Source organism: Capra hircus, chromosome 15 (genome assembly GCF_001704415.2).
Source record: "Capra hircus breed San Clemente chromosome 15, ASM170441v1, whole genome shotgun sequence".
Taxonomy (NCBI): domain Eukaryota; kingdom Metazoa; phylum Chordata; class Mammalia; order Artiodactyla; family Bovidae; genus Capra; species Capra hircus.
Genome location: NC_030822.1, coordinates 34,075,010 through 34,093,651, shown reverse-complemented (window position 1 = coordinate 34,093,651; position 18,642 = coordinate 34,075,010). Strand labels below are relative to the sequence as shown.

The 18,642-nt window shown below is 40.2% G+C and overlaps 2 protein-coding genes across 2 annotated transcripts; both read left to right on the top strand.

Annotated features, from left to right (window-relative positions):
- Window positions 981-2,389, top strand: LOC102182894 (hemoglobin subunit epsilon-2). Its single transcript, XM_018058911.1, has 3 exons — window positions 981-1,072; window positions 1,198-1,420; window positions 2,261-2,389. The coding sequence occupies exons 1-3, from the start codon at window positions 981-983 to the stop codon at window positions 2,387-2,389; spliced, it is 444 nt and encodes a 147-aa protein (XP_017914400.1).
- On the top strand, window positions 6,432-6,928 carry LOC102175600 (hemoglobin subunit beta-1/2-like). The gene is given in 4 exon segments (XM_013969691.2): window positions 6,432-6,464; window positions 6,466-6,485; window positions 6,487-6,519; window positions 6,649-6,928. Coding segments are annotated over 4 exon segments (330 nt in total). The 3' UTR covers window positions 6,893-6,928.

Below are 18,642 nucleotides of genomic sequence, written 5' to 3'. Positions count from 1 at the left end.
TTCCCTCTCCCACTAGAAATGTGTCTTCTCCAGTCTTGTAAATGCTTTTTTGGATGCATGAGAACAAAGTATCATAGATCACAGTGGCAGTGGCGTGTGGAGTACTGTCAGTGAAGGTTGCCTCTGACTGATTAGATGTGAAGAAAACTCTCAGTCAGGAGTGTGGACCCAGCACATGAGACAACTCAGTTCATCCAGAGACATTGCCAAGAGGAATTCTTATACTCTTTTCATTAAACAGAGAAGCACCTATTCCCCAACATTCAATAGTGTATCCTCTGATATGAATGCATAGATACATGTCTTGGCCAGAGACACTTTCCATATAACCAGAGTGAAAAAAATTATTCAGGCAAGTACACATATTACTGACAGAACTCAGTGACAAAGGGTGATGTTTAATTCTTCTCTACATTTTACAGAGTTCTTGCCTATCTTGTTTCTAAGTTGATGCTGGATTGGGATCATTTTTATTTGGTTATGAGAACGATAAAAGTATGAGCCCCATATAAGCTTTAGAAGCATTGGTAACTCAGGAAGAGCTGTGGCTTCTCCTATTAATATACGCTGGCCAAACAGCAGAACAGTGTCTTGTAAACACCTGACACAATGCTCAACAGAGTTCTAGATGTTGCTCTTCCTAAGTCTAGCTATGCTTCCTGGTCAGCCTACTGGTCACTTCAGGAAGGGTGGCGGGGACCTTGAGATATGAATTGCACAGTGGAGGGTAGGGGGGACGACAGCAGAGTATCCCTGATAGAGCCACCAACAGTATCAGAGACACAAATGTCCATCTTGCTGACCCACCCTTGCCCAAGTCCCACCCCTGGCAGTGACCACCTACCTTTGACCAATAGTCTCGTTTTATTGGGGGAAGGAAGGGCCTGGGGCAGCAGATGAGGAATAAAAGGCCATGCAGTGAAGCAGCGGCACAGACTTGCTTCTGGCCCATTAGGATCACCAGTAAACTCCCAGACACCATGGTGCATTTTACTACCGAGGAGAAGGCTGCTGTTGCTAGTCTGTGGGCCAAAGTGAATGTGGAGGTGGTCGGCGGTGAGAGCCTGGCAAGGCGAGCACTGGACACAGGTAAGACAAGGTGTAGAAATGCAGAAAGTGTTCCAGAAAAGAGGGACTGGTTAGGTTTCTTACATCCTCTGGCTTCTCATCTGTTCTGTGACTATGATCATCCCATAGGCTCCCGATCTTCTGCCCATGGACCCAGAGGTTCTGTGACAGTTTTGGTAACTTATGCACCGAGTCTGCCATAATGGGCAACTCCAAGGTCAAGGCCCATAGCAGGAAGGTGCTGAACTCCTTTGGAAATGCCATTAAGCACATGGATGACCTCAAGGGCCCCTTTGCAGATCTAAGTGAGCTGCACTGTGACAAGTTGCACGTGGATCCCGAGAACCTCAGGGTGAGTTCTGGGTATGCCTGTGCTCTGTTCTTTCATCCAGGTTTCTGTGCTGTGGCTATAATGAGAACACTGACTCAAGTCTTATGCTATAGAGGTATTTTTTGGAGGTAATATTTCAGAGAAAGGCTTGATCTTAATAGGTTGTTCCAGAGGTCAAAGGTAAGACCAAGTAAATACTCTATGACTAGTGGAGGTCACTGGTCATCTGACAATTCTGATGAAAAGAAAAAATGTTGTGAAGAACACTGACCAAACTTGAGCTATGTGTTTTGGCCTGGAGAACGCAAACTGAGCCATGCAGAAGAATATCTTGTCTTTGATAACTGAAAACTTCTATGAAAATTGATGAATATATTTCTTTATGATTTTTGAGTTTTGAATGAGGACTAAACAGGGCAAAATAAGAGCAACTTTTCACAATGTGTGCCTTCTTCTCTCATCTCTAGCAATGATGAAATGTTTTTGTATACAAGGTGCTGGATTCTTTGTCAAATGGATGTCCAAACAACCTGAATGTATGTAATATCAGGAGAACAATATACATATCTAGTCCCCTTTCAGCACTATAATTTTACTTTTAAAGTAATTGAGAGAAGCAATCCATAGCAATGCTGAGGCTTGGACGTTGACAGAGAAAATGGGAGAAGGATGTAACACAGTGGGGTTTCAGGCTGGGAGTCACTGAATCCAATGCCAGGTCTCTAATGATGCACTTTTGTGGGAACATGGCCATGAAAGCTGCTCACCCTCTTATGAAGAAGGAAATGGATGTGGCATCTATTTGCTTGGAAGGGCAGCCTGAGACCTTCTCTTCATTAAGTACTATCTTTTTATTCCCAGCTCCTAGGAACCATGATATTGATTGTCTTGGCAACCCACTTCAGCAAGGAATTTACCCTGCAGATGCAGGCTGCCTGGCAGAAGCTGACAAACGCTGTGGCTAATGCTCTGGCCCACAAGTGCCAATAGTTGCCTGGCCTACTATGCTGGTGCCTATCTGAGGGCCCAGTGTCCCAGCAGTTCATCTCCTGAAGACAGAGGGAGAGAGCTTTCTGCAGACGTAAAACTCCAATATAATACAAATGGAATAAAAGTCACGGTCTATAATGAATGTCCTTGTATTTTCTCTTTGTTTTTATATTTTATAAGTTGATTCAGCAAAAAAAAAAAAAAAAAAAAAAAAAGGATTCCTATTCGAACTGGTAATATTGGAGATTGAGAGTTTGGGGAGGTTATAGAAGGAACCCTAATAAGATTCTATAAGAGTGACTTCAGTGGGTAGTTAATCTTAGGAGGGGAATGTAAACTCCTGAGATGGATAAAGTCTTTAGAAAAAGGAAAGACATGCAGTTACTCTAGAGAGATGCAAAATGATTGTTAATAGTGAGCTGTTAGGACACAAAGTAGGGGACCTGTATAGCCTGTTATTTGTATGAATGTAGGATAGAGCTCTTTCTGGACTACTTTTATTTAATGCAAAAGTCATATATGTTGTAGTTGTAAGTGCAATGAAGATGGTACTTTGTAGGCACCCAGTGAAGGACTGTGCTCTCAGTTGTGTCCTTGCATCTTCAATGGTACTAATGCTATATTACTTGGGAGCTCAGTGTCCTGGAACACATTGCTAGTTCTATTAAACCTTTGCAAGAGATAAAGGCCATTTATTAGGAGAAATGATGAATTCACAATTCATCCTGTCAGGTCTAATTGACAGAAGATGAACTGGCCCTTTAAAAGCAGTGGTAGTATAAAATTAGAAAATTTGCTAGAGAGACCAGAAAAATCAGGTAATAAAGCTATTGTTGCATGCAAAAAGAACCAGTGAAGTTTCTTGAACAGGAGAGTGACATAATGAATAGATTATTGTAGGGAAATTGATCCATGTGTGTGTATAGACCAGGCAAGGCAGAATCTGGGCTTAGGAATTGGCTATGATTATAATGAAGCTATAGGTAAAGGACCCAACTTGACCGAAGCAAGGGAAGGAAGACTGAAAAATCAAATATTGGACTATTGTGGCAATGATGCCTGAAGACTTGAAACACAGTGAAATGAGAGTGGGGAAGTCATGGATGACAGCCATGTTCCTTATCTGGTGAATGAGGAGAGGAAATTTCTTGACAGAAGAGGGAAAAAACCTAGACGTCTCTTGCTTGGAGCTGGTAATGGGCATAGCCACCCCTGTAAAAATCTTTTCAAATTTCTGTACTCAAGCCACAGGCATAAAGTGAAAAGCCAAAGCCTTGGAATAACAGACAAGGTCAAAGTATTGCTCCATTGCCTTGAAACATTTAGTTAATATTTTTGTAGAATTAATTTCCTTGTTTGTGAATTGGGATAATTATCTCTATCTCTGCCTCACAAATGATCTCTACCACCCTCACTTCTGAGGTTCCAAAGAGATGTTTATAAAGTGTGTTGTCTGTCATTTTGCCAAGGTAGTGGTAGTAGTATATATGATATTCTATGATCTAGTTTTCTGTGCCCTGTTTCATTGTATATTCTTGAATTGATTCCATTGTTTCTGAGCTTCACATCTAGCTATCTAACTATTGAATATTCCATGTTGGATTGCTCAAAGGTGACTCAAATACAGTATGTCCCAAACTGAACTCCTGATCATTTTCTAATGTATTTCTGCTAACTGAGCCTTCTTTTCATGTTCCCCATCTTAATGACTATGACATCATTAATTGCTGAAGTCTGAAAACAGAGATGGTGTTTCTTCTGTTGGAGTTCTCCAAGCAGGAATATTGGAGTGAGTTGCCATTCCCTTCTCCAGATCTTCCTGGCCCAGGGATCGAAACTCTGTCTCTCATATCGTAGGAAGATTCTTTCATATCTGAGCCACCAGGGAAGCCCCATAACATGTTAAAGATTAGGACGTCATCAGTTGCTCAAGACTGGAAACAGAGATGGCAATTATATTGTCCTCCCTACTGCAGTATCATTCTATATGTCTCTCACTTATTCTATTCCTATATTCATATATACACTGAAGGCACAATAAATTTTGAAAACTGCAAATCAGTCATGTTACTCCATTCCTTGGATTTCTCAATAGTTCTACTTGACTTTCAGGTTAAGGGAAAAAAATCTGTAAAGCATAAAAATCATTCATAGCCTCTTCCTATCACAAAACATTTCCCTGTCATCTGAATCACAGTCACACTGCATATCTTTCCATATATAAATCACATAATTTGAATTATTGTCCCTGGCAATTTTTAAACAGCATTATGTTATACAATGAATCTGTATTACAGCATGTGATGCAGATTCTTATCATTGCTGTAAATATTTCATCATTTTACTGTACCAAAATTTATCTGCTCCACTAAACTAGGAACATTAAAATTGCTACTGAATTGAGATTCTCGTGCATATGGGTGCTATAAGCATTCCTATACACATCTTTGGATGCACACTAACATGCTTTTCAATTGCCAGGTCATAGGTGTTGCACATCTTCTGCTTCAGTAAGTGAAAGTGAAACTCACTCAGTCATGTCCGACTCTTTGTGACCCCATGAACTACACAGTCCATAGAATTCTCCAGGCCAGAATACTGGAGTGGGTAGCCTTTCCCTTCTTCAGGGGATCTTACCAACCCAGGGATTGAATCCAGGTCTCCCACATTGTAGACAGATTCTTTACCAGTTGAACCAACATGGAAGCCCAAGAATACTGAAGTGGGTAGCCTATCCCTTCTCCAGAGGATCTTCCTGAACCAGGAAATGAAGTGAGATCTCCTGCACTGCAGGCAGATTCTTTACCAGCTAGCTGAGCTACCAGGGAAGCTCCTCTGCTTCAGTAGACACCAACAAATATTTTCAAATCAATTATACTGTTTTATATTATCATTACCAAAGTATGAACATTTTATCTACAGGTTTGCAAAATGTTGGAATTGTGAAGCTCTCCTCTTCTTTATATTCTTTCCCTCGTCCTTCCCTTTTGTTACATTATTTTCCCTTCTCCTAGGCCCTTCTTCCATCCATCCTTCTTCTTTCCTCTCTTTCTTCTTCTTTTCTTCCTTCCTTCCTTCTTTCCAGGTATGTTGGTGGGTGTATATTTGTAAATCATTGTAGTATTATTTTGAATTGAAAATAATGAAATTTGTCTTGAATCTTCATTGCTGGGTCCATTTTCATTTTTTTTCCTGAGGATGGAGAGGTGGATATTTCTGCACTTGGTGTTTTCCCAGAAATCCTGTCAGACTCTATAAGGCTGAATAAGATGAATCTTGTTTACAATTCCTCTGCATTTTCTCTACAGTTATATCATAAGTATCAGATATTTTTCTTTATTTCTAATTAAATTGTTTCCATTATAATCCATGTTCCATAAACCTAGCTCAATAGCTGCTAGAAAGGCAATGTTTATTATTTTTCATTAACTTTATGGAGACTTAGTTTGATGAAGGGATAAGTGAAAAAAGATTTTTGTGGCCCAAAGTATTTATACAAGGAGAAAAAAAGCAAGTTAAATATATGACAAAATATTTATCCATTTGAACTTCTTACAAATATTTCCAGAAACAAGGTGAAGCTCCATGCAAAGTCAACTTGATAAAATATATCCTTTCTAGGTCTGAATTTTCTGACCTATTAATTCAACTTTTTAAATTCATAGATAAACTGTAATTCATAGGCTTAAACTGTAAGATGCATTACTCAAAATTAGACTAAAATATTTATGCATAAATGAAACTGGGAATATATTTGTAGAGGCAATGGAAGGATGAAGGAAATGAAGCTAAGAAACAAGAACAGGGAGAGCAGAGTTTCTGAGTCTAGACACATTGCGTCAGCTAATCACAGATGAAGGGTACTGAGGAACAAGAGTGCATCTTACATTCCCCCAAATCAATGAACTTGTGTTATGCCCTGGACTAATCTACTCTCAGAAGCAGAGAGGGCAAGGTGCTGGGTGGGACTCACAAGGAAGACCAGGGCCCCTGCTGCTTACACCTGTTTTTGACACAACTTGCAACTGCACAAACACACATCATGGTGTATCTGACTCTTGAGGAGAAAGCTACTTGTCACTGCCCTGTGGAACAAGAGTGGCTGAAGTTGGTATTGAAATCTTAGGCAGGCAGGTATTCAGTTTACAAGGCAGGCTGACAGACAGTGAATGTCAGCTGGGTGTGTGGTGACAGAGCCATTTCCTGAGATTCTGGCAGGCACTGATTCCCTCCTTCCTTATGCTGTTTTCACCCCCTAGGCTGCTGGTTGTCTACCCCTGGACTCAGAGGTTCTTTGAGTCCTTTGGGAACTTGCCCTCTGCTGATGCTGTTATGAGCAACGCTAAGGTGAAGGCCTATGACAAGAAGGTGCTAGTCTTCCTTACTGAAGGCCTGAAGCATGTTGACCATCTCAAGGGAGTTTTTGCTTTGCTGAGTGAGTTGCACTATAAGAAGCTGCATGTCAGTCCTGAGAACATCAGAGTGAGTCTACGGGACCCTTAATATTCTCCATCTTTTTTCTTTTTTTTTTTTTGTGGTCAAGTTTCTATCATGGGGAGAGAGTTAAGCAGCAGGATACAGTTCAGAATGCAGAAGAGGTATTCTGGTTACATCACTATGGATTTCTCAGGACCATTTCATTTCCTTTACCTTCTTTGTTCCCAGCCATCATTTCCTCTTACCCAATCTTGTTCTTTTTTCTGTTTGCTCTTTACAATATCTTCTTTATATTTAAACATTTTGAGTGTTTAAAAACACTTTTATGTTTTAAGTCACTTAAAATTTTATCTCATTTTTTCCCCTTACCTCTTCCTTTCAAAGCAAGGAAGACAAAATGATGCATTGCTTCTTGAAATGGTTCAAAAGAATAATAAATGATAACAGACTAAGGCAGAAAGGCAGAAACATTTCTAAGAACAAGTTCAGGCTGATATAGGTGGCTTCATATCAGTAGTAACACCTACACTTCAGCCATCTTTCTACTTATATTCTAGGGGCACAACTTGGGATGAGACTGAAATACTCTTTAGTCCAAATTGGGTGCCTCTGCTAACTATGTCCTTGTTTTTTTATTCCTTCCACACAGCTCCTTGGCAAAATACTGGTAGAGTCAAAAGCAGAGATATTACTTTGCCAACTAAGGTCCATCTAGTCAAGGCTATGGTTTTTCCAGTAGTCATGTATGGATGTGTGAGTTGGACTGTGAAGAAGGCTGAGTGCCGAAGAATTGATGTGTTTGAACTGTGGTGTTGGAGAAGACTCTTGAGAGTCCCTTGGACTGCAAGGAGATTCAACCAGTCCATTCTGAAGAAGATCAGCCCTAGGATTTCTTTGGAAGGAATGATGCTAAAGCTGAAAGTCCAGTACTTTGGCCACCTCATGCAAAGTGTTGACTCTATGGAAAAGACTCTGATGCTGAGAGGGATTGGAGGCAGGAGGAGAAGGGGACTACAGAGAATGAGACGGCTGGATGGCATCACTGACTCAATGGACGTGAGTTTGAGTGACCTCTGGGAGTTGGTGATGGACAGGGAGGCCTAGAGTGCTGTGATTCATGGGGTCGCAAAGAGTCGGACGCGACTGAGCGACTGAACTGAACCGAACTGAACTGAGGTTATTACAGAGCCCTATTTGAATTCCTTGAGTGGATGAACACTGTGATAGCTTACAGTGAGGCTGCCACGACCAACGCGCTAAGCACAGGCGGAAACCGCAACTGCCGCACTAAGCACAGCGGAGAGGAGCTACCCCATGTCCGAGGTCAGAGGCAGTGGCCGGGAGGAGCCACCTCACGTCCGAGGTCAGGGGCGATGGCTGAGAGGAGCCACTCCGCGTCCAAGGCCCGGGTGGCGGCTGGAAGGAGCAACCCTGCGCCCGAGGCCAGGGGCAGCGGCAGGGAGGAGCAACCCAATGTCCAAGGAGCTGTGGCTGCATGGGTGCAGGAGGGCCTAGAGGAGCTATCACAGGTTGAAGGTCAGGAAGGGCGATGGTGTGGAGATAACCCTCATCCAAGGTAAGGAGCAGTGGCTGTGCTTTGCTGGAGAAGCTGTGAAGAGGTACCTCACACCCAAGGTAAGAGAAACCCAAGTAAGATGGTAAGTGTTGCAAGAGGGCATCAGAGGGCAGACACACTGAAACCATACTCACAGAAAACTAGTCAATCTAATCACACTAGGACCACAGCCTTGTCTAACTCAATGAAACTAAGCCATGCCCGTGGGGCAACTCAAGATGGGCGGGTCATAGTGGAGAGGTCTGACAGAATGTGGTCTACTGGAGAAGGGAATGGCAAACCACTTCAGTATTCTTGCCTTGAGAACGCTATGAACAGTATGAAAAGGCAAAATGATAGGATACTGAAAGAGGAACTCCCCAGGTCAGTAGGTGCCCAATGTGCTACTGGAGATCGGTGGAGAAATAACTCCAGAAAGAATGAAGGGATGGAGCCAAAGCAAAAACAATACCCAGCTGTGGATGTGACTGGTGATAGAAGAATGGTCCGATGCTATAAAGAGCAATATTGCATAGGAACCTGGAATGTCAGGTCCATGTATCAAGGCAAATTGGAAGTGGTCAAACAAGAGATGGCAAGAGTGAACGTCAACATTCTAGGAATCAGCGAACTAAAATGGACTGGAATGGGTGAATTTAACTCAGATGACCATTATATCTACTACTGTGGGCAGGAATCCCTCAGAAGAAATGGGGTAGCCATCATGGTCAACAAGAGTCTGAAATGCAGTACTTGGATGCAATCTCAAAAATGACAGAATGATCTCTGTTCATTTCCAAGCCAAATCATTCAATATCACAGTAATCCAAGTCTATGCCCCAACCAGTAACACTGAAGAAGCTGAAGTTGAACGGTTCTATGAAGACCAACAAGACCTTTTAGAACTAACACCCAAAAAAGATGTCCTTTTCATTAAAGGGGACTGGAATGCAAAAGTAGGAAGTCAAGAAACACCTGCAGTAACAGGAAAATTTGGCCTTGGAATGCGGAATGAAGCAGGGCAAAGACTAATAGAGTTTTGCCAAGAAAATGCACTGGTCATTGCAAACACCCTTTTCCAACAACACAAGAGAAGACTCTACACATGGACATCACTACATAGTCAACACCAAAATCAGATTGATTATATTCTTTGCATCCAAAGATGGAGAAGCTCTATACAGTCAACAAAACAAGACCAGGAGCTGATTGTGGCTCAGATCATGACCTCCTTATTGCCAAATTCAGACTCAAATTGAAGAAAGTCGGGACAACCGCTAGACCATTCAGGTATGACCTCAATCAAATCCCTTATGATTATACAGTGGAAGTGAGAAATAGATTAAAGGGCCTAGATCAGATAGATAAAGTGCCTGATGAACTATGGAATGAGGTTCGTGACATTGTACAGGAGACAGGGATCAAGACCATCCCCATGGAAAAGAAATGCAAAAAAGCAAAATGGCTGTCTGGGGAGGGCTTACAAATAGCTGTGAAAAGAAGAGAAGCCAAAAGCAAAGGAGAAGAGGAAAGATATAAGCATCTGAATGCAGAGTTCCAAAGAATAGCAAGGAGAGATATGAAAGTCTTCTTCAGCGATCAATGCAAAGAAATAGAGGAAAAGAACAGAATGGGAAAGACTAGAGATCTCTTCAAGAAAATTAGAGATACCAAGGGAACATTTCATGCAAAGATGGGCTCGATAAAGGACAGAAATTGTATGGACCTAACAGAAGCAGAAAATATTAAGAAAAGGTGGCAAGAATACACAGAAGAACTGTACAAAAAAGATCTTCATGACCTGGATAATCACGATGGTGTGATTATTCATCTAGAGCCAGACATCCTGGAATGTGAAGTCAAGTGGGCCTTAGAAAGCATCACTATGAACAAAGCTAGTGGAGGTGATGGAATTCCAGTGGAGTTCTTTCAAATCCTGAAAGATGATGCTGTGAAAGTGCTGCACTCAATATGCCAGCAAATTTGGAAAACTCAGCAATGACCACAAGACTGGAAAAGGTCAGATTTCATCCCAATCCCAAAGAAAGGCAATGCCAAAGAATGCTCCAACTACTGCACAATTGCACTCATCTCACATGCTAGTAAAGGAATGCTCAAAATTCTCCAAACCAGGCTTCAGCAATACATGAGCCGTGAACTCCCTGATATTCAAGCTGGTTTTAGAAAAGGCAGAGGAACCAGAGTTCAAATTGCCAACATCCACTGGATCATGGAAAAAGCAAGAGAGTTCCAGAAAAACATCTCTTTCTGCTTTATTGACTATGCCAAAGCCTTTGACTGTGTGGTTCACAATAAACTGTGGAAAATTCTGAGACAGATGGGAATACCAGACCACCTGACCTGCCTCTTGAGAAATCTGTATGCAGATCAGGAAGCAACCGTTAGAACTGGACATGGAACAACAGACTGGTTCCAAATATGAAAAGGAGTATGTCAAGGCTGTATATTGTGACCCTGCTTATTTAGCTTCTATGCAGAGTACATCATGAGAAACGCTGGACTGGAAGAAACACAAGCTGGAATCAAGATTGCTGGGAGAAATATCAATAACCTCAGATATGCAGATGATGCCACCCTTACGGCAGAAAGTGAAGAGGAACTAAAAACCTCTTGATGAAAGTGAAAGAGGAGAGTGAAAAAGTTGGCTTAAAGCTCAACATTCAGAAAACGAAGATCATGGCATCCGGTCCCATCACTTCATGGGAAATAGATGGGGAAACAGTGGAAACAGTGTCAGACTTTGGGCTCCAAAATCACTGCAGATGGTGACTGCAGTCATGAAATTAAAAGACGCTTACTCCTAGGAAGAAAAGTTATGACCAACCTAGATAGCATATTCAAAAGCAGAGACATTACTTTGCCGACTAAGGTCCGTCTAGTCAAGGCTATGGTTTTTCCAGCAGTCATGTATGGATGTGAGAGTTGGACTGTGAAGAAAGCTGAGCGGCGAAGAATTGATGCTTTTGAAGTGTGGTGTTGGAGAAGACTCTTGAGAGTCCCTTGGACTGCAAGGAGATCCAACCAGTCCATTCTGAAGGATATCAGCCCTGGGATTTCTTTGGAAGGAATGATGCTAAAGCTGAAACTTCAGTACTTTGGCCACCTCATGAGAAGAGTTGACTCATTGGAAAAGACTCTGATGCTGGGAGGGATTGGGGGCAGGAGGAGAAGTGGATGACAGAGGATGAGATGGCTGGATGATATCACTGACTCGATGGGCATGAGTCTGAGTGAACTCCGGGTTGTTGGTGATTGACAGGGAGGCCTGGTGTGCTGCAATTCATGGGGTTGCAAAGAGTCGGACACGACTGAGGGACTGAACTGAAGTGAACAGTGAACAGTGTCAGATTTGTGGCCTCCAGAGGCCACAATTTCAATCTGTGGCCAGAAAAGAGGCTTGATCACTCAGATTTTAGCGTGACAGAAATTTTATTACAGTGAAAAAGGGACAGAGAGAGCTTCTGAGATAGACATCAGAAGGGGAACTGGAGAGTGCCCTACTTCCTAGTCTTATCAAGACCTTATATACTTTTTCCACTGGTTACTAACAATAGAAAGGTCTTATCAAACCCTCTCTCACACCATACATTTTAAGATAACAGGATTAGTCAGAAGGATCTTAAGAAGGAGAACCAGGTTCTCAAGCAAGATGCACTGTTGTTATATAATCATTAGTACAAAGTTAAGGAAAAACATACCCTTGAGAAAGATGAATTGTTTTGTGAAGTGAAGTCACTCAGTCATGTCCAACTCTTTGTGACCCCATGGACTGTAGTTTACAAGGCTCTTCTCTCCATGGAATTTTCCAGGCAAGGGTACTGGAGTGGGTTGCCATTTCCTTCTCCAGGGGATTTTCCCCACCCAGGGATCGAACCTGGGTCTCCCACACTGCAGGCAGACACTTTAGCATCTGAGCTACCAGGGAAGCCATGGTAGAAGGTCAGCCTTATTCCTTGGACTGACTTTTTCAGCAATTAAAGTATATTTTGAGCCTAACTTTAAAATTAGGAAGTTTGTTGCCAAACAGAAAAGAAATTTCTTAACACTTTGATGAGGTAAAAATAAGGATTAAAATGTTTATGAATGGCATTACTATGACAAAACTGCATAGATAACCGTATACTCGTCTGCAGGTCCTGAACACTGCACTGTCTGGTTCCCAAATTCCAGCTGTAAAAAAAGCAGCTCCATTCATTTCTCCAAGCAAATCTTAGGAGCAAACAAGTCCATGTAAGGCCTCTGTCTCTGGTGTAACTGAAATGGAGGAAAATGGACTATTGAAAGGGACCCTCTACTTTTTTAGACAAGACAAACGATGGGAGGTAAGAAAGCAGTATGTTTTAAAAGGACTTAAGTCTTCTAGGTTTCTGTTGGCCTCTCATGCTCTTCTTGTTTGGAGAGTAAGATTAATCACTTGAGTTACATAAGAGGTTTGGTAAAGATCAATCAGTCTTTCTCTAGGAGACTTGGCCACTGATACTACATCCAGCACAAAGGAGAATACCTAAACCCTGAATGTATCCTGCAATGGCACCATCATTAAGAATAGGCTTGGAAACAGGACTTGATGCCACTTCCTTCTTTGTCCTTCATCTAGTAAATAGGCCTCTTTGTGTCTGTGTTAGTTGCTCAGTCAGTGTCCCACTCTTGGCAACCCCACGGAGTCCATCAGGTTTCTTTGTCCATGGGATTCTCCAGGCAAGAATACTGGAGTGGGTTGCCACTCCCTCCTCCAGGGGATCTTCCCAACCCAGGCATCGAAGCCAGGTTTCCTGCATTGCAGATAGATTCTTTACTGTCTGAGCCACCAAGGAAGTCCTTTACCCTTACTTTAACCACCTAGGTTATGCATGGGCTTAAAGAGCTCTGGGTTTAAAGAGAGTTAGTCTTAAAGATTGTTGTCATAACAACTCAGAGTTTAAGAAAAAATGTCTTACCTGACTAAGACAAAGCAATCTAGAAAAAACATTTGTCCTTTTCTCCTCCTTGAGAGCTCCAGAACCCTTGAGCACCCTGGATTCCTTATCAGTCTACCTAAGAATTGACTCTGCAATTGGAAGACTTTATTTCCCTAGATTCTTCTATTTTTTACAATTTAACTTTTTAAGTCATTTTTCAGTTGCGATATTGCTTCTGTTTTTCTTATGTTCCTGTTTTCAGGCCACAAGGCATGTCCGATCTTAGCTCTCTGAACAGAAATAGAACCCTCACCCCCTGCATTACACTAAGCCGTAAACACTAGACTGTTAGGAAAGTCCCAGTATTTCCCCAGAATTTATCTTCTGAACTTGGGGAAATAATATCCACCTTCAATGGTATGGCTTCTGCCTAATAAAGAAGTTTCAGCTCAATTTCCTGATTCAGTTTACTTATTTTTTTTCCCCCTCTAAGGATGTGGGAAAGTCCCTAAGGGTCTATAGATAGGGAGCCTTTGTGTCTAATACAGAGAGAACAAGGGGAATGAGAAAAGGAAGGTACCTCACATAGTCAATAATGGACGAAGCGTTTGCCTCAAAGCATAAGAACTATTAAGAAGGTTTAAAATATAGACAGGATAATGGCATTACAGGGGCTCATGGAAAACCTAGACAGAAACTTCAGGCTAATTCTGATCCATATCCACTAATTACTCAAGAAATAATGTGCTCAATCAGAGACATAATGATTGCTCAAGAAACCATTATTAACGTTTCCTTTTTCCATACTTCCCTTGCGTGCACATTGTAGGCAATGGTGATACATTACATCAGATGTTTCCAATCTAATGCATAATCTCCCTCTCCCATTTGCCCCCAAAATCCTCCAAAATTAACCCCAACCTCCCATTTCAGGTAAAGCTCAGTGCTCACATAACACTTGCTTGAATCTTTTGACACTGGCATCAGTGAAATTTCCAGTATTGTCTAAGGAAATCCTTCCAAACCCTCCCACTCCAAACTTTTCACATTTCTTCTAGCATACTCACCCTGTGTGCTGTATAAGGGTTTCTGTCTTTTGTACTATCCTACATGATTACCGTGTCTTATACATCAAATCCACCATAGACAGTAAGCGTACATTTATTAAATGAAATAATCAATGGATGAACAATCATTTCTTGTGTCAAAACTCTTGGGAGTAGAGGATGATCTTAAAAATAGGCTATCACACAGTGTTTCTTTGGTGTTAGTGCTGCAATATACAATGAAGAAGCACACAGGAAAGTAAATCACTGATTAGATGCTTGCTTTCTGATTATAGGTAGCACAATATCTTTAGAAAATTTTTAACTTTTAATTTTATATTGGAATATATCCAATTAAAACTGTTGTGATAGTTTCAAGTGCACAGCAAAGTGACTAAACCATATATATGTGTGTGTGTGTGTGTATATATATATATATATATATATATTTTTTTTTTCCATTCTCCCCCAAACTCCCTCCCATCCAGGCTGGCACATGTCATTGATCAGACTTCCCTGTGCTATACAGTAAGACCTTGTTGGTTATCCATTTAAAAGATAGCAGTGTGTATATGTCCGTCCCAAACTCCCTAACTATCCCTTGTGAAATTATTTTTGTCATATGTAAAATTGGAAGACTTCTAGAACCTTCTAACTTGCATGCTTTCTTTAAATCCATATCATGCTCCTGTTGATTAAACTTAGGCTTGATTGCCTGAAACAGAACATGTTGCTTCCTTCTATAAAATGTATTTTTAGAATAACTCTATCTTACTACCAGGTTATAGACAATGCATTACAGTTCACTTTTTCACAAATATATTTTGAATTATCTGAAGGCAGATGAGCTTTTAAATATTTACTTGTTTTTTTCCCATGTCATTATACATAGTAGGCACTGAGAATCCTTTACACCCCAACACTAGGTTTAAAAACCACAGGGTCACATCATGGAAACAGAGACATCTCAGGAAAATGTTGGAAAGTTTCCTTTCACATTCTTGAGCACAGAAACGTCATCATAAAATTAGACATTAGGAGACAAAGAGATTTTCAAAAGATTTGAAAGAGTGTATGGGGAGACTGTGAGTTTCACAATCTCGAATGAGAAAACAAAGTACCCTTCTCCTTCTACATGTTCATAAAAGTTTTAAGAATATCTGAAGAACCTACTGTACTCTCTTTTGTTCCTTCACCTTTGGAACTGGCCAATCAGTCTAGACAAGAAGTTGGGACTGAAAATCTCAATACTGGAGAATTCAGGAGAACATCATTGGGGTGGGACTTGGATCAAGTTCAAACAGTTGCTGTATTGCTGGTATTGGTGTCTCCATGTTGGGAATGAGGAGGTCAAGGGAAGTCATTCTTTGTTAAAGTGGAGCTTCTGTAAAAGTCTAAGAGTAAAATTAATTCCTGAATATTTTATTTTATTTGATAATTTACCCAATAGTTACTTCTAGTTCCTCCCTATCATGTTGCTTTATTGATCACGTTCAGTATGTGTTAATGCGGATGGGGTGTGTGTGGAAGAAAGAAAGATGGAAAAAGACCAGAGGCAAGGAGAGAAGAACAGAGGCAGAGAGGGAGACACAGAGAGTCAGAGAGAGAGAAAGGGAGAGAAGAAGAGGAGAGGGGAGAGAGCGAGAAGTAAGTAATTTTGTACATAGATTTCCATAATCATTTTAAAATCAGCCAATTAAATGTCATGGGGATTTAGGATGCTATTCTAAATTTTCTATCTCTTAAGCCTCAGAGAAGTACTCTGAAAGTTGGCTTTGGGAATTAATGCCTTATGTATCTGTCAAGGGTGCCCAGTCTGAAGCCATGATTCTGCCTTTCCAGACATACACTTTCAAATTTTACTTGAGAAAGACTGCATCTTTGTTCTTGATAAATCAAGACCATAGCCCGCTTTTGAGGTAAATAAAAGCTAATTCTGAAAGAATTAAAATCGGAGCCCAGTGGGGGAAATATTAATGTGGAATTGATAAGCAGACACTAACTTGTCTGTAATAATTAGCGTATATTTTATAAAAATTATGGCTCTATTGATTTTACTGTTTTTAGAAAGAAATTTGACCTTTTTAAACATGAATTAGACTACAACAATCCTAAACTATTCTGTTTATGACATCTATGAGTTCTGCTCTTCACAAAGCATTATTTGTTGTTGTTTTATTTTATTTTACTTTATTTTTGAAACAGTGCTAAAACTGAGGTAATTAAGATATTGCACATCTGGGGAAAAAGAGTAAATAACTGCTTTATCTTGTAATAAATGCTAATGGAAAATAACTGAAGAAAATATCTACTTTACCCAGAAAATATAGATTAGATTGCTGAAATATTCTACTTGGGTAATTAAAAATTGAACAGCAGAGCACGTACAAAAGAATTCTAGCTGAATGAAATTTTTGAACCAAATGATGAAACCACACATCTCTGAATGAAATGTCATGATTCTCCTGAAGAAAGTCAATATTCACCCTCTTAATTATACTCAGAATAGGCTCATCCTGGTATAGAACATTAGGAATTAAGTCACCTTGCCAGACTGCAATAAAGGAAAAGAAAGAAAAAATGTCTCTCTCTCTGTGGACTTGTGTGAGTTTGTGCATGTGTATGTATGCTCAACAGGGCTTTAATCGAAGTAGAGCAGACATGCTGTGGATCCCTTCAAAGAGTCCAAGAAAGCTCACGATGGTGAAGATGATAGTGGGCCTAAGAAGCATTCCAAAACTTTTTAGTGGTGGCCTGGATTTGCACTTTAGGCTCTGAACATAATCCCATTTATATAACTGTTCACTCTTCCTTATTTTTGCCTGAACTTTTGATGTCTAATAAAAACTTTCAGACTTGTCCCTGCAGATTTAGAAGGAAAAACCCATTTCACTCTTTAATCATACCAAGTAGCAAGTATGAAAGATAGTAACAACTCTTGCTCTGAGACTTGCATGATGGTGGCTGCAGCAGCAATCAGTACAGAAGTGGGACTCATAGACCATTCATGGCAAAGGAAGACATAAAAAAGAAGACACAGTAGAATTTGTATATATTTATACATACACACACATATGTATACTGGAATATTACATATTACTCAGGTATAAAAAAGAATGAAATTTTTCCAGTTGCAACAACTTGGATGAACCTGTAGGATATTATGCTTGGTGAAATATCAGACAAAGAAAGACAAAATCTTGTATGATGCAACTTTTACATGGAACACAAAAAGCAAATTAATATAACAAAGCAGAAACAAACTCACAGGTATAGAGAACAAACTAGTATTTACCCATGGGGAGAGGGGAGGGTCACGATAGGGGTAGGGGATTAAGAAATACAAACTACTGTGTATAAAGTAGATGAGCAACAAGGATATATTGTACAGAACAGAAAACATAGTCAATAATTTATTGCAACTTTAAATGCGTATTGCTGCTGCTGCTAAGTCGCTTCAGTCATGTTGGACTCTTCGTGAGCCCATGGACTGCAGCCCACCAGGCTCCTCTATCCATGGGATTTTCCAGGCAAGAGTACTGGAGTGTGGTGCCACTGCCTTCTCTGTAAATGGTGCACAGTCCTTAAAAATACTGAATCCCTATGCTGTGCACCTCAAACTAATATAATATTATAGATAAAATATTTAAAAATAATTAATTCAGAGCAAATGAATTAGGGAAATTATCTCTGAAGATTAAAAAAAAAAGATACAGGAAGTCTTTAAGTACATGCTAATTTCTGTCAGTCAAGACAGCAAAATTGTAGCCCTGACAATTTGGCTCCTTTACAAGGAAATATAGGAATAAATTATATTATTATTTAGTAAGTTCTGTGAGTTTCCCATAACACAAACATCCTAAAGAGAGATGTCCAAAGTTTCCCAGAAGAAGTCCTTTCACTCACTCACATATGCCTGACTTCTGATATCAGAGGTGTGAATTAGGGTGCTTAAAATAGTACAAATATAAAACAATGATAAAGCTAATGGAGATTTCAATTTAATCAATTGAAATGCAAAACCTAAAGGTCAAACCAAATGTAGCTTTTTGTTTGCTTTTTGTTTTTAACATTGAAAATATTTGAAAGATTTCTTTTCCCAGAAGTCAACATGTGGAAATTTTTTTTCTAAATATAGACCAATAGTTAGAGCCTCTTTGTTTGAGGGTTGCAGAAAAGAGTGTATATAAATTGAAAATGTTTAAATTCTATATTTTTTACTCCTATAATCTTTTGTGGGCATATAATTCTGCCCTAACTTCCAGACAGCCAAGCAAGAGCCAAGACTTTTCTACA